Source organism: Bactrocera neohumeralis, chromosome 6 (assembly GCF_024586455.1).
Source record: "Bactrocera neohumeralis isolate Rockhampton chromosome 6, APGP_CSIRO_Bneo_wtdbg2-racon-allhic-juicebox.fasta_v2, whole genome shotgun sequence".
Lineage (NCBI taxonomy): Eukaryota > Metazoa > Arthropoda > Insecta > Diptera > Tephritidae > Bactrocera > Bactrocera neohumeralis.
The window spans coordinates 24,832,739-24,852,495 of NC_065923.1; the positions used below are offsets into that span (position 1 = coordinate 24,832,739).

Sequence of the window (19,757 nt, forward strand, 5' to 3'; positions counted from 1 at the left end):
GATGCTGTTCGGCTGCTCGCCAACAAACAAACAAACAACAAATAAACAAGCAAAATACACGAAGCGCGCTTTGCTTGGCTTGTTGTTGAGAGCAAAAGTTGTGCGGTTCGAAGCTTGTCGGCGTTTTGTGTTTGTGGATTGTATGCGCCACCTCCCTTTGTTGGGGGGCCGCCGTTACACAGTACCTTCGTACAATCCACAAACTTTGCTTCGAACCTGTTGGAGCAATTTGGAGCTTATTTTTGCTTGTGTTGTTATACTGCACGTGTGTGTGTGTGTTTGCAGAGGTGTAACTAGCGTTGCACGCCTATAAATATGCAGAGAAAATTCTAACGCTCGTAGGCGGATTGAGGCGAATACAGTGAAGGCAAAGTGAAGAAGCTTTTTAAACTAATAAAAATAATTTTAATATTTAAGAAAATGTTTGATAATTAATTAAGTACATTTATTTAGTGAGTGGTAATTGAAAAATATTAATGAAAATTTAAATTTTCGAAGCAATAAGTTATATGAAAAATTATGTTAATTAAATTTTTAAAATTAATATTAAGTTAATGATATTTTATTATCAAATTAATTATACTAATAAAATAAAGTTGAATAAAAATAAAATTCTGTCTTAATTTTGAAACAGGAAAAAATTAAATATACTAAAATAAATACAAAAATTAATGAAGATAATTTAGAAATAATATATAATAGTTATTTAGAATATTTGTAAATGAAAATAATTTATTAAATAAGAAAAAATAATAATTATTATAATTTAATTAAGAAAATTAAATTGATGATTATAATTTAAAAATAAATAAGTTGGTTAAAAAATAAATGAAAATAATTAGTAATAATTATTAAACACTAAGTAAGAAAAAATAATAATAATTATACTTTAGGTAAGAAAATTAAATTAAGTAATATATGTACATACATATGTACATAGTTCAGAAATAAAAAAGTTGTTAAAAATACAAAAGGAAATAATTTATAAAAAATATTAAGCATTAGGTAAGATAAAATAATAATAATTTTAATTTAATTAAGAAAATTAAATTAATTAATATACTTTAGAAATAAATAAGTTGTTTGATATATAAATGAAAATAATTTATAAAAGATAATGAGGCATTAAGTAGTAAAAAATAATAATAATTTTAATTTAATTAAGAATATCAAATAAATTAATATACTTTAGAAATAAATAAGTTGTTTGAAATATAAATGAAAATAATTTGTAAAAATTTTTAGGCATTAGGTAAGAAAAAATAATAATAATTATAATTTAATTAAGAAAATTAAATTAATTAATATACTTTAGAAATAAATAAGTTGTTTGAAATATAAATGAAAACAATTTATAAAAATTATTAGGCATTAAGTAATAAAAAATAATAATAATTATAATTTAATTAAGAAAATTAAATTAATTAATATTATTCAAAAATAAAAATGTTAATTAAAATATTAATGGAAATAATTTATAAAAATTATTAAGCATTAAACAAGAAAAAATAATAATAATAAAATTTAATTAAGAAAATTAAACTAATTAATATACTTTAGAAATAATTAAGTTGTTTAAAATATAAATGGAAATAATTTGTAACCATTAAGTAAGAAAAAATTATAATAATTATATTCCGAATGTCATTCAGAAATAAATAAGTTGATTAAAAATTAAATTATTTAGTTTATGAAAATTACCTATTAACAATTAAGTCATATATTTTTTCCAAAAAAAAAATTTGATTAATATTTTAGTAAGAAAATAATATACAAAAACCTAGAACCATTGTTAAAAAAAAATATTTTCAGTTTAAAATGGAAATTAAAAAAAAAAACATTAAAATTAAATAAAATTAACAAGAAAAAGTTAACTTTATTTTACGATTTAAGACGAAGAGCAACCTGAAGAGATTCAAGAGCTGCCATTTCATCCAGAAAAAAAACCGTTTGGTGTGGTTTGTGGGACGATGGAATCATCGGTCCATATTTCTTCAAAAATGATGCCCGTGAGAACGAAATCGTCAATGGCGACCGTTATCGCGCGATGAATACCGACTATTTGATGTCTGAGATTGAAGCTCGTGATGTCGGTGACATTTGGTCTCAACAGACGACGCCACTTCTCACATATCGCATCAATCAATGGATTTATTGAGAGAACACTTCGGTGAGCAGATAATTTTACGTTTTGGGCCGGTCGATTGGCCACCAAGATCGTGTGATATCACACCCTTAGAGCTTTCCTGTGGGGATAGTTTAAAGTCAGACAATCCCGCTTCGATTCAGGCCTTAGAGCAAAACATCACACCAAAAAGTCAAACGTTCGTTGACTTATAAAACCGACCCTGTATTCGAAGTTTTTATCAGCATTGCTAATTAGTTCTAAAATAAACCTCAATACAGCTGGCTGTAGCTAATGAAAGTGTTGTTAAGCATTTCATTCTAAAGTGAACCAGCAAAGTGGAATGTTCTAAAAGTCTAAGTTGTGCAAAGAATAGAACAAAAATACTAGAAATAATAACATCAAAACTTCACAAACCAACAACATACTCTAACTTTGCCATGTTCATAATTAGAGCTTTAATTTTAGTATCGGTTTTATTTGCGTTCGAAACAAATGAATTTGTGCAGGGGAGATGGTGGCTTTCATATTTGCCGACGAGTCATTTAAAATTTTACGAGGCCGCTATGAAGTTGAGCTTGAATAATACATCGACAGCTGTAAATGCAAATTCCGCAACAATTAAACCAGCTGTGGCTGCAACAACCAGTGTTTCAACCGTTCCGGCAAATATATCAGGTAAATCAAAGAATTCTATGAAATATTATCTCTAGAGCTTTCAAGTTGCATCCCCATTTCACACTTATAGAGCTCGCAATGGCTGCAGCACTTTCAGCTTCCGTTCCAAACATCGCCACCACTTTGCGTCCATCAGAAGGCCAGCCAATAGCAGATCCTCTAAATGACTTGGCAGCACTCACGTCCTCAACTGGGAATTACTACATTTTTAACTATTTTTTCTCTAAAAATGATACCGTTGAGGCAAACAAAGAGAACCGACCAGTTGAGAACGAAAATACAAACGAGAAAGTGGATAATGATGTGCAATACAGGTTAGTACTTTTTTTTTAGCCGAAAGAGCCGAAACCCTACTCATAATCTCAGCCTTTGGTGTATCTTTGAATATAGTTTCGGTTACGAAATATATACACATCTCCTTTGGGGTAGAAACCTTTCGACCTTACCTGCATGCGTCTCTAACTTTGAACCTTTCTGTCTGAGTTCCATCGATATGACTTGAATAGTCTGAGGGTTCTAATTCCAACATCATAATTGAGATGAAAATCGATTATTTCTATCACTCTGGTAACCCTATAAAACCATTATACTATCGTACACCGAAGAAGGCTCTCAAAATGGAAATATGACCAGAGCAGAATAAAACCAAAATCGGTAACATTCAAAATATATTCTTTGAAACGGGATGTGTAAAAGATAACATAGGGGTATATTTATGGACCGGGGTACCAAACCCAATATAGCAATGAGCAGTTGCCTCACATACGTTTAAGCTGATGATCCAAATACTTCGCCATCGACAGAATCAATCTTGACATATTGAGGTAACGAGTTATTTTTATAATAGAAGCCACCCTTTAGAATTGACGAAATGAATTGGCAATACTTTTAAAACACGGTGGATATAAGGCTAACAATATTTGGCAGACTAGCCAATTTCTTGCAACGAGCGATTGAGGAGATACATGGCTTAGTAGATACTGCAGATCAGTATACGACTGGATGGGGTTAGGCTTCAAATCCCCGATTTCAAAGTCTCTAAAATACTCCTTTTTACATTAGAGGTCTTCGGCCGCGCTTTAAAAAGAAAACCATAACCGATCCAACACTGGTTCTTCGCATTGGTTCTTTCGCTTAGAACTCGTTTTTGAGTTAGGCGATTTTAATTTTGCGATTTTTTTTATATCGGGGATTTCGAGAATATCCCGTCTATGTGTTCTTCCTACCCTAAGTTATTAACTCTTCATTATTTTTCTTATTTTTCAGCATCCAACCAGACTGTGACAACGTTAGCACAAGCGGTGCCTACTTGGTGCGTGTAGCGTTATACAGTCATCGTCCTTTCATGGTCTATTGTCAAGTTATGTATGATGATGACCACGGCTGGTTGGTAATACAGCAACGTGACTTCGACGACCCACCTATCGACTTCAATCGCACCTGGGCAGATTATCGTGCGGGTTTCGGTGTTATAGATGGCAGTTATTGGTTGGGTCTGGAGAAGATTTGGGCCATAACACACAGCATGTTGCATGAGTTGGCCATTTTATTGCTAGATTTTGATAACAACTTTCGTTGGTATCGCTACGACGCCTTCAGCATTGCGGATGAGGAACAAAACTACACTTTGAATTTATTGGGCCAAAATGGTGGATCGGCAGGTAATAGTTTGAAAGAGAGCAAGGGACAAAAGTTCAGCACCTACGACAGGGATAATGAGGGAAAGTGTGCGGAGAAAATGCAAGCTGGTTGGTGGTATAAGGATTGCGAAGTCGGGTAACCGAATATATATTTTATTAACCTTTGTTTGCAAAAATTTTTCTTTCTTCTAGAAATCTTAACAGCCCGTTCTCTAAGCAATTGACGGCCAACTATGAGGGTGTTATGTGGCCGACGCTTTATAGGGATAAGCCGTTAAGCACCGTGAAAATGATGGTGCGCGCAAGGAAGTACAATGGCAATTAAGCTATAGAGTATAAAACAAGAAATATTTTTACTTATTCTGTTACTAACTCCAATAAATAACTCCTTAAATCGATTAAATCGAGAAAAAAGTAACACCGTTCAATAAAGTTCACAGACCTTCCTAGAAAAGTACTTTTATGTTGCCGACCTTTTAGCAGATCTAATACTATTTGAGAAAGTAAGTGTTGTTAAAAGTTTCATTGAGCTTTGTAGCATCTCAATTTAATTAAGAGAGAGCCTTCTTCTGAGCGAAGCTCGTTCAAGCATTCAAATATACTTCAGAAAGTTCAATAGACGTTGAGGTGAGAGTCCAAGACTTCAATTATTGCTAAACAAGAAAACGGAAGCTACAATAATTTTCTAAAATAAAAAAATACTCCGCATAAGAACTTGATTTTGTCGGACAGTTTGTATGGCAACTATAAGATATAGTGATCCGATATCGACAGTTCCGACAAATGATCAGTATCAATTGGGTAGAAAAAGAAATCTGCAAAATATCTGATCGATATCTCACTCCATCGATTTCAATTATATATAGACATGCATATAGTATGGATAACTCAACTCAGCTTGTCACACTGACCATTATATGTATGTATATGTATATGGATATTTTATACAGTTTCTGACGTTTTCTTCTGGGTGTTACATACTTCGTGATAAACTTAACATACTCTGTTGAGGGTATAAAAATAAGTGATTAGGTGAGTTTGTTGATTTTTCTTCGAAACTCTATTGCACCTTCGAAGAAATTCACAAATGATTTTCTCAGGGATAATCAAACGAGTATTCTTTTCATGGAGAGATTTGAACTAATTGCTCGGATAAATAGGATTAAAGTGTCGAAAACTTCGAACACAAATCGGGGTATTTCTGGAAATGTAAAAACAAATCCTCCGCAGCGGGCCATAGAATAAGTGCTCAGTAGGGATGAAAAAGGTAGAGTTTGGACATTGTGTTTCGAATTATTGAAGGCACAAGTGAAGCATAACTTAACTATTTTCAGGAATTTAGCTAACTATAAAGTTTAAAATTTAAAGCCTGACATCAAATGCAAGAGAATACTTTCCGGAAATCACAAAAAAATAGTTCAGCAGTTCAAGATCCCATACTGATAAGCAGTATCCACTGAGGCACGGATTTCCTTCATCAGCAATTATTCATAGCAAAAGTCTTTCAGAGGTTGGTGGTTTAGTTCTACGAACTCCCGTGTTTTCATTTTATTTGATTTTACAAAGTCGCAGATTCCAGCAGAATTCTACATCTTTAAATTTTAATAAGTGCTGAATGCAGTTACTCTTGAAGAAGGACGATTAAATATCGTATCTAAACTTAAAAAACGTTCTTTAATGAGGAATTATCTGGGTTTTTGGCCTAAAATGCATGAGTCTGGTAGCTTTGTCTATAAATATCAGCATATCTCTTACAAATTTACTTATAGAACCTACGGGCATAGCTCGGTGGGTAATGGTGGTTGGGCAAACACCGACTACACGATCCCACAGATGGCTGGCTGGAGTAAAGGTATGTTAGCTACGCGCAACACTCTAAACATCTATACGGATGACTCGAAAATGGACGATGAAGTTGGTGTGGAAATATACTGTCCAGAGTTAGGCATAAGGCAGCCTTTTAAGTTGCCGAACCACTGCAGTATATTTCCAACTAAGGCCTTTGCTATTGCGAAATCCGCGGAGCTGGCCTCTAATTCACCTGCTGTCAAATCCAGACTGAAAATCTACGTAGACAGCCAAGCAGCAACCTCGGACCGCATATCGGCCAGAAGTGTCTTGGGAAGCAGGCAGCAGTGAAAAGTGTTGCCAGAAGTAAGCAACTCCACTTTTATTCTGTGTCATGTCACAATGGCTTTGAGAGCAGTGAAATAGTGGACGAGATTGCCAAGAATGATGTGCGGCTAAGATCTGAAACGTCAACTTTGGGAAACCTATGCATTCTCTATACGACGAACTTGACAGCTGCAGAATAAACAAAATCAAAAGCCGATGGTACGAGCTACCTGAGTGCAAAACTGCAAAAGTCATTTGTCAAACGGTAGGTCGGTAGTACACAAAATTCCTATTTGCCACTCGATAGAAGAGATTATAGGAAAATGATGGGAATACTGACTGGTCACTGTCTAAAGGCGACACACGCCCGCAAGATGGGCTGACAGATCAAGAAGACTTCAGGAAATGTCTAGAGGAGGACACCAGGAAAATAATGGAGAATCCCTTGTGAACTTATTCCGCATTGACAAAACTAGGCTGTAGGCATCTGGGGTCCATACAGTACGATATAGCAGAGGATGTATCGATAGTGAGGCCGCAGAGCCTGTTAAAATTCGCGTCAAGCACAGGCATCCTAAGCGGTGACTACTCCTCTTCAACTTAGCCAGTGAGCTCCATCTGGTATCGCAAAGGACCAAACTGGTCTATGCGAGGCTTATTGGCCTACCACATTAACCTAACCTAATCTACGTAAGTATTTTAGGTACTTTTGGTATTGGTAATCCAAATGGTACATTACATCGCGCTTTTAAGAAAACTTAAGGCAGACCACTTCAAGCCTTCCCATTAGACTTTGAATTCTAGCTAAGCAGCTTAAAAATGAGACTTCTTTCTCTGGAGCATAGAAAAGAAATGAGTTTCAATCAAAAAATATCCATTGAAGTCAAATTGAATTCTTCTTCAGCGCTTTAATGGTGATGAACACATTTGGTTGAAAAGTTCATTGTCTCACCGAACCACACTCAGCGCAGCACAGCAAAACAATTAACGAATTGAAAGCAACCGCTTGCTGTTGTTGTGCTCGTAGAATTGTCAAATACTATGCGGTGGAAGACGCAATTGGCGAGCGATGCTTTACGATGCTTTGTGTTCCTATTTTGCCTAATGGGTATACATTTCATTTTCGCCAACGACGAGACAAAGCAAATACGAAAAAAAGGACGACAGCAAAAATACACGGAGAAGGTAAATCGTGTGCTGTGTACATGTGACAGTCCATTCAAAGAGGCCTTTTTTTTACATGCCGTCTTCCTCCCTCCCCACATGTGAGTATGTCGCTAGAGTCGGTGCTGCAAATTGAAATGGCTGAAAAATATGCAGAATCCCAGGTAGTAGTTGTGGGTTTGTGAGGCAGTAAAGCGGCCGGGCAGTTAGCCGTTGAGCGACGAGTTAAAGTTGTAGTGCTTTCGAATGAAAATCGTTTCGAGTTGTTTACCTGGAAGATAACGGCCAGAGTGGGCGTAGAGTGGCCCTGGAAACTGCAATTATATTATTGCTTTAGTGGGCTCGTACTTCTGTAGATACTCTTACATACATGCTTGTATGTGGATGTTATGCGTCAGTGCTCAATGTTTGCTCATTCGCATGCACAGAGCTGCATGTCTGAGTGCTCGAATATGGGCAAGTTGGATAGTTTGTTAAATTGTGGATAAGAGAGCGCGTGATGTACTTTTAACTTTTTGGGTTAAATTTGCTTTAAAACAGAAGTAAGGAAGGATGGATATTTAGAAAGTAAAATGTAATAAGTCTTAAGAGAGCTTGAAGATTTCGGTTTATATTTTTGGGAGAGCTTTGTAAGTTAAGGTTTTGAAAGTTTATGAACAGAAATAATGACGTTATCAAGAGACAAAGAAAATTGATGGATACTGTGGGCAAAAAATAGGAACATTTTTTAATTTAAATTACGCGAGAAAACCCATTCGTCGAAATATATTTTTTCTAGGTTGGTATGACTGTCAGTGACATGTGTGCCAAATATCACATCAAAATAATTATTAGTGCTTAGTTTACACTTGTCTTTCTGAAGTACATAAAGGGCTTTCGGTGATCTTTATGATGAGTGAAATTATTCAACAAAGATATTTCTTACTGGTATCCTTAGAATATCGGAAGGATCAATGAAAACCGTTTTGAAATATCATTTCGGCCTAAGAAAAGTAAAAGCTTGATTGATTCCAAAATCACAAAATTTATGTTATGCTTACGACTCAGAAACAGACGAGCAATTGGCCGAATATCATGGCAAAGGTTGAGCCAAAACCGAAAGAATCACATCAAGGCAGGTCAAAAATCAAGGCTATGTTGACAGTTTTCTTCTATTATCGAAGTGTGGTGAACTCCGAATTCCTTCCAATTGACCACTCTGTCAACAAGGAATACTATTTGAATGTTGTGCAGCGTTTGCGAGAAGCTGTTCGTAAAAACCGGATAACTTGATATCGATAATTTGGGCTTGGGTAACGTATTAGATCTATTAAAAATAAATTCATTATTTTCCCAATATACAAATGGCTTCAGTAATCTGTGTCTCACTATATGGCGCTAGAAAGATAAAGTTTTTTTCTCCAAAAAATTTCTCTGACAGTTTTATAATTTTCTGACTCATTTTAGCCAAATTTTCATCAACGAAACTGCAAATTAGGTGGCTGACATGAAAATGCAAAACAAAAAAACAGTTTGGAGCCATTTATCTAATGTGGAATACTAAAGGAAACTTATGTACATGGTTTAGCGCCGAAAACTCTCAAAACTCGATCGTGATCGAATCACGATAAGCTGGCGCAAACTAAGGCTAAACCAGAAGATATCTTCAGGCAGGTTTTGCTATGTGTTTGTTTGGATCGTATAATATAAGCTGCTGCGGAACTCTTAAGTCAGATTTGTGCTGTCAACATTTGGATCGTCTGCAGTAAACAATAGTTGGATTCCATGAGCACAAAGTCAGGCCAACAATATCGAAAGTGACTCGCCAGAAGCTCCTGGATTTAAGTTCTCACGTTTTTTGCATGCCCCTTATATAATATTTCAGACCTGACATCAAGTGCTTACTACCAGTCCTTGTATGTATATGGCGAATGAGTTTGTAGGTCAAAAATTCGCCTCTAGTTAAGCTTGTACAATTCGACTGAAAGGACGCCACGAGAATGGCATTATGAAATTACCTTCAAAATGATAATTTATTTAACTATGTTAAATAAAGGTCATACGTAGTCCAGTAGGCTAATAAGCAGCACAGTTTGACCAGACCAGTGTGGTCCTTTGCGTTACCAGATGAAGTTCCATAATGGAGTCCCTGAGGAGTAGTGTTTCTTAAGAATGCCAGCGCTTGATGGCAATTTCAATACACTCTGTGGCCTTAACATAGATACTTCTTCCAATATCTCACATTTGGGGCCCTCAAATGTTTGAGGCGTATTTCTGTCGAAGCGAGACAAGAGATGCTCCTATTTCGCTGGTGCCTTTCTCTTGCCCTCGATGCCTTTGTCACCTGGCACCCAGGAGAAGTAAATTTGCTTGCAATTGGCGACATACTCCACTGCTGGCCTGCTTTCCAAGAAACTTTTAGCCGATATGCTAAACGAGGTTGAAACTTTGATTGCTGCTTGGCAGTCCACGTAATAAATATTCCCCATGAAATTTGAAGTTTATGTGTTTTCTCTTTAAAAAAAAAAGTAGGGAACCTCGAAATGAATCGCCCTTTATATTCATTAACAAATCTAAAACGAACGTATCTCAGCAGCATGAGAAAGATTCTGCAACTAACAGAGGTTGGCAATGTTTTATGATTTCTACTAGAAAAGAGATATCCAAATTATTGATCTTTTAGCAAGCTGTTCAAAGATAAGGAGAATCGTAACCATTTATTCCCGATACCAATTTTATAACTTTCTCTATCAAGTCGAGCACTTCTGGTATCGCCATCGTACTACAATAAAAGCAACGTATCTTAGACCAAATTCAGTGAATGTATACAATATATTATATATTTGTATGTAGGTATTTAGTGAAGTACCTTGTAGGCTAAATACAAATGGCCTTTACCTCTGCACACGTGTCCGTGCATTAGAGAGATTCGCCAATGTTACTCAGCCAAGGACTTTTCCAAAGAAATAACATCAAAACTTTAGAAAAACACAGGCACACACATACATATACACACATAGACATTCCACCATATGTAACGGTATCGCCGTAACTATTTCGCTGCCAACTTTTGTGGCAACTAAATTTAAGTAACAGTGGGCCATAAAACATTACCGACGCTTCACGCCCACAATGAGTTGCAGGCTCTCAAGGATATCGTTGCCGGCCGTGAGAAGTAGAAAGAAGAAGAAGCAGCCTAGCAGTTGAGCAACAGGAAGGTCAGCTCGACTGCCGGCTAGTCTCTTCACCAGAACTCTTTCCGTTTGCCGTGTTCCACTTTCATATTTTTCTAACTTTTTCTAACTAGTTTTTTTGCGATTTTCGTTATTGTTGTTTTTGTCATTCATATATTTTGCCTTGCTAAATGACCAACGGAGTGAGTTAGAAGTGCGACGGCGTGGAGTAATTTCGTTCGAAATTGCATTGCTTAGCAGCCTCTGCTGCATTCACTGTTGTTGTTGTTGTTGTTGTTGTTGCCTCATTTGCACATAAATTGTACTTTCCATTTGGTTTTCATTTCGGTTTATTTAAGTGTAACCTTTTTAACTCTGCAGTTTGGCAAATTTTCAGATTCTCGCTTGTTAGTGAGTTGCATTAGTTGATATATTCCATATGTTGTTGCTATTGTTGCTTGTAAAGGGTTTGGTTATGCATGCAATTATTTTTGTACATGACCTCGAACTACTATCACTGTTGTTTACATTTTTATAATAAAATATTTTTTTATGCAAATTAATAGAAATGTGTTTGACCAGGGTTGCCATATTTTGTAACGAATATTTAATAAATATATTTTTGTACTGATCAGGGTGGTCATATGTCAAAAAAATAAATTGATTAAAATAGAATTAGATGGTGCTTTTATATAGAAAGTTAATATAGTTCATTGCTATAAAATTAATTTCTGACCAGGGTTGCCATATTTTAGTAAATATATAAACTTATAAAATAAAAATACAAGTAAATGTTGCTTCTTTAAAAAAGTTAATGCAATGCAATGTCATATAAATAAATTTTTGAACAGGGTTGCCATATTTAAAAAAATATTTAAGCGCAATAAAATAAAAATATATAGTGCTTCTATAAAAAAATTAATGCAGTACATTGCCATACAAATAATTTTTTGACAAGGGTTGCCATATTTTGGAAAAAAATTAAACTATAAAATGAAAATTATGGTGCTTCTATGAGGAGGTTAATTATAAATAAATTTATGTATGTACGTAAACACACACATATGTAAGTGGTAAAAAATTTAAGAGTTGCCAATTAATTTGCAAGCTACAGTTCTTGATAAAATACTGTTTTCAAAATTTCGATTTTCAGTTATATCATAATTTGAAATATTAACAATACATATATATGTATGTATAAAAAGGACAGAATTATATTTTTGACCATGGTTGCCATATTTAAAAAAAATTAATCTCATTAAATTTCGAATATATGGTGCATTTGTAAAAAATATTAATACAGCAGTTTGCAGTCACATATATGAAAATACATTTTTAGAGTTGCCAATTAATTTTTTTGCATACATTTCTGATAAATATTTTGTGACAAGTTTTTTTCTTAGAAATATCATACTTTGTATTGGAAAAATTTTATATAAAAGGAGTAAGAAGCAGAGGAAGAGGAAGACCTCCACACTACATTGGATCGATCAGATGGAAAAGGACCTGTTCGCACTTGGTATCTCGAATTGGTGCCAAATAATGAAAATAAGAAACGACTGGCGATCTGTTTTAATCGGCTATAACCACGTAAGCAGTGTCTACGCCAGTAAAGAAGAAGATATTGAATCTCAAGTTGTAAAATCAATTATGTCAATTTTTCCAAGGGGTTGATTTCAGCACATTTAGTCACCTTAAGCAATACAAGAGTGTATCTGTGGACGCCTTTGGACCAACGTAAACGTCGTGAATTTGCTGATTTTGTCTTGAAACAACTTGAAAACGATAACGATTTTTTTTAAGAAAGTCCTCTCCGATGAGACATACTTTCATCTGAGTGATACGACAAATAAATAAAACTGGCGATTCTGGTGTGAAGAAAATCCACAAATCGTTCATAAACAACCATTACATTCACCCAAATTGACAGTTTGGTGTGGTTTTTGGACTGGTGGAATTATCGGTCCATACTTCTTTCGAAATGAAGCTGGTGACGCCATAACTGCCAGGGGAGAGCGTTATAGATTGATATCGATATAGATCGCTGATAACCAACTATTTATGACCGCAATTGGAAATGACAACATCTGATTCCAACAAGTTGGGGCTACGTGCAACACAGCAACCTACAACAACCGAATTATTGCGAGAACATTTTGGAGATTCGATTATTTCAAGAAATTGTGACATTGAATGGCCTCCGAGATGTTGTGATTTAACACCATTAGACTACTTCTTGTGCGGTTATTTGTAGTCATTGGTCTTTAACAATAAACCAGGCTCTCCTCAAGCTTTAGAAGCCAATACTGAACGTGCTTTTCATGACATATGACTTAATTTAGTGAAAAAGTACTTGAAAATTGTGTTCATTGAATTTCTTCTGGCAAAGGAAGTCGTGCATGTCATTTGAATGATGTTATCTTCAGAACTTAATTGAATAGATGGTACTTCTTAAATAAAAAGATTTGAATTACTTTAGATAAAATGAGATTAATATCCACTGGGGCATATCGATAAATTTCCATATCCTGCCAGTTGCTAATGAGGCGATGTGATCTTTATTTGGAAACATGGTTCCAAGAGGCTTATCCTACGACTACAGACAGTCAATTACCAGCTGTTTTGGAATTTCAAGCTCCCTGTCGCAGAACCGGCAATTTGCACAAGAAACTAATCGCATGTTATGTAAATGCTTCTTGAGCTGACAGTGACCGCTGTGGAATGCGACAAGTAGCCTGTGTTTGCCCCTAGGGATGTTGATATTTAAACCTGCTGCGGTTGTAACTACCCATTAGCAACTAGACATGGCGCATGCTTGGAATTGTTATCAATACCTCTCTGTCTCTATATTCCTTCTTTCTTGCGGAGCAGCTTTAAGTGCCACTTGGCTGTCTGTCGGGTATACGTTCGTTGCGACAGTTGCGTTGAAGGTTTATCTCTATGCACTGACTTATGGCAAAGACCTCTGTTTGAAATATGTTTGGAAAAGTTCTCATGGTCATGGAGAGTTTGGTGCCCGGTGCTGCGACTCCTGCATCAATTCCGTTTCGAGAAGTCGGTGTATCACTTGATTGTACTATCCTTAAGCAGTAGCTCGAGAGTGTAATCATTCGATTCAGCCATACTGCTAAGGTAATCTTGAACTTCTTGGTGAAGCTTACCATTTTGGTATTGCTGTCCCTTGGGAGAAGAGCCAATGGTTTTACTTGAATTTCCTTAACAAATAGTTTGTTTTGGTTTGAAAAGAAATCTTATTGGAAATCCCTGTATATTATTAAATATTTTTAGAAAATTTTATAATTTGGTTGTGAAGATTTTGAGATGAAATAAAAACAATCACATTTTAATTGTAGAGAACTAAAATGGAAAACTTTCCTGAACTAATTTTTGCTCAGTAATTGGAAGGTAGAAGGGGCTTCGTTATGAAAAACTCCCGAAAAAATTCGTCCTTGTATGTATGTGTGTATGTAAAGGTCTAAAAGTACATATGTATGAAAATAAAATATTAAAGCCAAGCAATAAAGAAATGTGCTGAATTAGAACCGCCATCAAATTGACATAATACCGAATTACGGTAAACACACAAACATCAGGGATGCTTAACAAATGAATGAGAATGAATTGTGCAATAAACAAATTGATACAAGCAAGCAGATGCAGCACAGTATACACATGCATACATAGAAGTATATACATACAAATACATATATGTATATATACGTGCAAGTATGACTGTGTGTATGAAAATCGGTACATTGGAAAACACCAGCGGATATGGATATTTTTGGTGTCCTTAGCAATCCACACACAAAAAGCACTCGCATACAAAGCATGCAAAGCTCAGCTCAGCAGGTGAATTGCGCACACACACACCCATATTTGTATGCATGGGTATGTGTTTGTATGGCAACATGGTTTAAATGAGCGCACCGCAATGGCTTCCAAATAAATCGATGCGAATAGAAACTCGGAATTTCATGGAAAAGTAACAAAGCAAAGCTGCACAGAATTCTAACAAATGCTAGCGGGGGGCCTGCACTCTTCTAAAGAATTGCAAATGCATGCATATATATACATACAATAAATACATAGATGTGTGTGTGTGTGTGTGCACATGTGAATGGACCATTGCGCAACAATAAAACCTATTTGGCAACCTTGACAAATCGCTAAATGGCCGCACATGCACACAGCTACAAATACATATATATATTTGCAAATGTGTATGTATATGTGTGTGTAAGGACTATATTTACATATGTTTTTTGATACTTTATAGGAAAACAAGTAAGCGAGCAGCTTGATTTCGCTTTCGATTGATTTCTTAAGCACAAATGGAGATGTATGTGTGTGTATGTATGTTTATATTTATATATGTAGGTATTTTCCAAGAAATTTATGTAAATCATTTCTTTACGCCGGTGATTTAAGAGCCGACATTAATAAAAATGTGTGATGACTGTTTGACATATATTGGAGGAAGTTATACCAGGCAGCATTATTGAAGGCCGGAAGAAAGATGTGCATTTCTATATACATACATATGTATGTATATACATAGATATATAATATATACTTTGATATGTTTCTGGGAACTTTGTTATACGGTCTTTTTTGAAAAAACGCCTAGGTGTGAAAGAACTTTTGGTGCGTTTTCGATATCCTTCAATCGAGATATATTACGACGAATTCTATAAATAAATCTCATAAGCACGAACGGAGATAAATAAATATATAGGTACGGATTTTAAATACAAATATTTTACAGTTTTTATGGTATGTCTATAACGTATTTCACAGAAAAAAAAAAACAACAAGAAACCGTTAATTTTGACTGCACATTGGTATAAAATTTAGAAAAAGATCGCTATCTTCATTTTGATCGACCAGTTTGTATGACATCTATATGATATAGTGCTCCGATCTGGAAAATATGTGCAGATATTAAATCTTATTCTTAGAAAATAATTCATACCAAATTTTGTGTGGATATCTTGTCAAATAAAAAAGTTTTTCATACAAGGACTTGATTTTAAACAATCAGTTTATAGGACACCTATATGCCATAGTGGTCCGATATCAACAATTTGTTTGGATATTATGCCATTTCCACGGACAATAATCCATGCCAAATTTTGTGTGGATATTTTGTAAAATAAAAAAGTTTTCCATATAAGAACTTGATTTTGATCGGCCAGTTTGTGTGACAGGTATATGCTATAGTGATCCAATCTGAACAATATCTTCTGAGATTGTAGCATGATTTAGGACTATAGTCCGTGCTAAATTTTGTGAAGATATCTTGTCAAATAAAAAAGCTTTTCATACAAGGACTTGATTTTTACCGATCAGTTTGTATGGCAGCTATATGCTATAGTAGTTCGATATCGGCGATCCCAACACTTAAGCAGCTTCCTGAAGAGAGAAGGTTGTGTGCAAAATTTCGGATCGATAACTCAAAAACTGAGCGAATTTGGATGCGTATATACAAACAGACGGTCGTGGCTAAATCGACTCAGCTCGTCAGGCTGTCGGTTTACATTATACTAATCCATCCAACAAAACTATGAATACTTCCACCACATTTTTTATTTCTTCCAAGTGTTCAGCAATTAAAAAATTGCACATACTATTAGTACATACTGTAAGAAAAATTGTGGACTAAAGAATGCGCCAAGATCAGGACGCCCAAGGGCAACCACTGCTCGCGAAGAGACTAAAACACACAGAGAAGTAAAGAAAGGCCCGACTAATACAGCCCGATTTACTCAGCCGAGCCTTCAAACAAATGTTTTTGAGGAAAGAATTCAACCGATTGCGACACAAAAAGATGGTTATTCCAGCCGCTAAAAGATCGAAAAGTCTTTCATCAACTAAAATAACTTGAAAACGCGATTGGAATTGCCAGAAAGTACTTTCAAATGCCGCTAAAGTTTTTGAAAAAAAAATAATAATAATTTGAAGTTATAAGAGCAAATTCGAATTAAAAATTACGAAAGGCGGAGAAGAAACTTGACGAAAAAGTCGTGAGAGACGCCAAAGTAAGTGCCTCCAAAGCAGCATAAAGTTCGGAGATGAAAATGTTTTAGTTTTACTGCAGAGGTCTATCAAATCTATTAATAGTCGAAGACAAAATGATTGGAGTGTCCTACGTACAGATCCAGAGCACAAATTTAGAGCCAGCAGCGCGAAAAATGGAATTACAAGATAACTTTATATACCAGCAGAACAATGACCCCAAACATTCAAGGCGGGCGGTGAAAGAATATTTTGATAGATCTCCTACCCCGGCCTACCCAAAGCCGTGCCTAAAATTCTATTGAGCATTTATGACAATATTTGGATGGTAAGCTAGACCGATCTCCTTGCCGTTCCAATAAGCAAGAGATTTTTTAACAAAGTTAAGGACTCGTGAGAAAACATATCAAAATCGCTCCTCAAAATTTGGTAGACAACATGTCTTGATGTGATTTTGACAATGTGTCCCACCCAAAGTGTCATCAGTGTCCTCACGGCACGGAAGAAAAGGAATGTGGTGGCTCCAGTATGCAGATGGATAGAAACTGTACTGCGTACTAGGATAGCTGAAACCACTCTGGCGAAGAGAAAGATTCGTCTTGGTACTAGAGGGTTTGCTTAAAGGGTGGAGTTCTATCCTCCTTACTATGACGCCTAGTAGTAGATGAGCTCTTTGAGTTGCTTAAAAACAATGAGATTCGATGCCGAGGGTACGCTGAGCACATTGTTATAATGGCACGAGGTAAATTTTAGAATACTCTCTGCGACATAGTCCAAAAGGGATTACATCTGGCTAAGGTTAAACATCAACTCGTCAAAATCAATCGTCGTTCCTTTTACAAAGCGAAGATCTCTTCCAGGCTTGAGACCCCCAGGAATTAACACTGTCTACAGCCACCAAAGCCCTCATGATATGCAGATGCCTAGACGGTAGATCCTGGCGCTGCATGCCAGGTATCATCAGGGGGTATACATATATCAGTCTTCGGTAGGTCTACAACTATCGAAGTTGTAAAGACTCGCTTACGTCTGCTCTTCAGGGACAATGCACACTTGCCCAACCGCAGCACTTGAAGTCTTGCTAAAGCTCACACCACTTCATCTAGTGATCAAACAGGCAGACGGGTATAACAAAGAAATGAAGGTCTTAGAGGAACACACACCACTGGCCCTACTTCCAAGAGACGGTGTTACGAAGGGGGTAAACTTCACAAAGAAGTTTTAAGTTGCTCTGGGAAGTAAGATGGAGGGAAGTAATTCCATATTCCACATACTACTCAGGGGCAGCTCTGTGGGTCCAGTGGTACACTGATGGCTCGAAGGCCCAGCAAAGCATTGGAGCAGATATTGCGGGACCGCATACCAAGCTACCCATACAAATGGAACGTTTTCCGAGCATCTTTCAAGCAGAAGTCTTTGTAACAAGTCAGTTTTAAGAACTGAAAGAAAGCGCTACGTTAACGGTTATCTATCTGGTTAAGACTTTTTAAAGATTTTAAGAGAAGATTATTTGATTACGTAAATTATTGAAGCCATGTTGGAAGCTAAATAGGAGTCCACTTTTGAGCCAGGATTCTATTTAAATACAATTAATATGTTCTTTCGAAGACTGAATGAAAAGGTAAGGGAACCGCAATCGACCTTCAGCAACGAGAATCAATTTAAAAAACTTTATTTTTCAACAACTCCTAACTCTTTTCAAATATTAGTATATACTTAGAAGACTAGCTTAACACCCCACTGCTCGCAATATACCTCACCAAGATCTCAAGCACTTTTCCCAATACCTAAAACTTTCTTTTATTTAATGCTCAACCAGGTTCATCACTTTCCTTTAAAAATGGTATTATTTCACACAGCAAATCAATTCAACACTTTGATAAGGGTTACCATTTAAGTAATTTAAATGGAAGTCGAAAACTAAATTTGGAAGTGAAAACCTTCAACAACAAAATGCACACTTCAACGCCTATAAATATACGACGATTTCGAATGCCAGCAACAATCAACAGCAGTTGTCATTTTGACAGCTCACTCGCACCCTCTAACCGTATCGCCTAAAGTAAACGGTAAATATATGTATGTATATATATATTTTTTAATATATTTGAGTACTTCATACCTACACATTTCAATCACTAAGTATGTCGGCATGTTCAAACCTCATCTGTTCGCAGACAGTCAATCTCCTGCTTATTTCTGCTTTTTTGCTCTAAATCGAGCAACTGTCAGCTTTTTGACAGCTAAAGCTTTTACTGTTCTGCTCACTCAATTCGGCGAGTGAAATTAAATTGACAGTTGCTCAGTTGATTTGAATGTGGTTAACAATGTTTTACGTTGTTTTAAATCTCTTTTAGAACAATGAAGTAATTTTAATCTTCATACTTTTGGAGAAAGTCTTTTTGTTCAATTCAAAAATGTTTGTTTTCAAGCAATAAATGGAAAGCTATTATTATAATTTTTAAGCAATTTCTTTCTGCCTTAAGTTGTCCTATGTCTCATGTATTTTTAAGTTTAAATGTGCTGGTTCCAAGATCTTGTAACTGAAACAAATGTTGCCGCACAACTACAATTTAACTGCTGTTTACTTGCGGGTTCTTACGCCTAAATCCACGATTCTTGACTTGTCACCGTGAACAAATGTTTTTTACAATCAATGCAATATTGAGTCATATTCTGGTCCTATTAATGTCCATAGTTGTCTCAATCTCACGGTAGGACTCATGACGATCTTACAACATCAGCTGCCACGCTGCAACAAGAGTTTCCGGAATAGCAACTGATTTTGGACGACCTTCACGAAATCCATCTTGGAATGATCTACGACCTCGATTGCATTCACTGTACCATCGATAAACACTAGTC

General features: G+C 35.7%; 2 protein-coding genes across 2 annotated transcripts in view; one reads left to right on the forward strand and one right to left on the reverse strand.

Annotated features, from left to right (window-relative positions):
- Positions 1 to 19,757, reverse strand: part of LOC126762443 (uncharacterized) — a 442,132-nt gene that overhangs the window by 161,245 nt on the left and 261,130 nt on the right. The window lies entirely within an intron of this gene.
- On the forward strand, positions 2,122 to 4,877 carry LOC126762447 (fibrinogen-like protein 1). Its single transcript, XM_050479181.1, has 4 exons — positions 2,122 to 2,803; positions 2,874 to 3,117; positions 4,070 to 4,579; positions 4,636 to 4,877. Exons 1-4 carry the CDS (start codon positions 2,566 to 2,568, stop codon positions 4,766 to 4,768), a joined length of 1,125 nt encoding a protein of 374 aa, XP_050335138.1. The 5' UTR covers positions 2,122 to 2,565; the 3' UTR covers positions 4,769 to 4,877.

Excerpts from the sequence above, each read along its gene's own strand:
- LOC126762447 (XM_050479181.1), top strand. The coding sequence starts at position 2,566 with ATGTTCATAATTAGAGCTTTAATTTTAGTATCGGTTTTATTTGCGTTC. Across the intron at positions 2,804-2,873 it reads CGTTCCGGCAAATATATCAG|AGCTCGCAATGGCTGCAGCA; the intron begins GTAAATCAAAGA and ends TCACACTTATAG. Across the intron at positions 3,118-4,069 it reads GATAATGATGTGCAATACAG|CATCCAACCAGACTGTGACA; the intron begins GTTAGTACTTTT and ends CTTATTTTTCAG.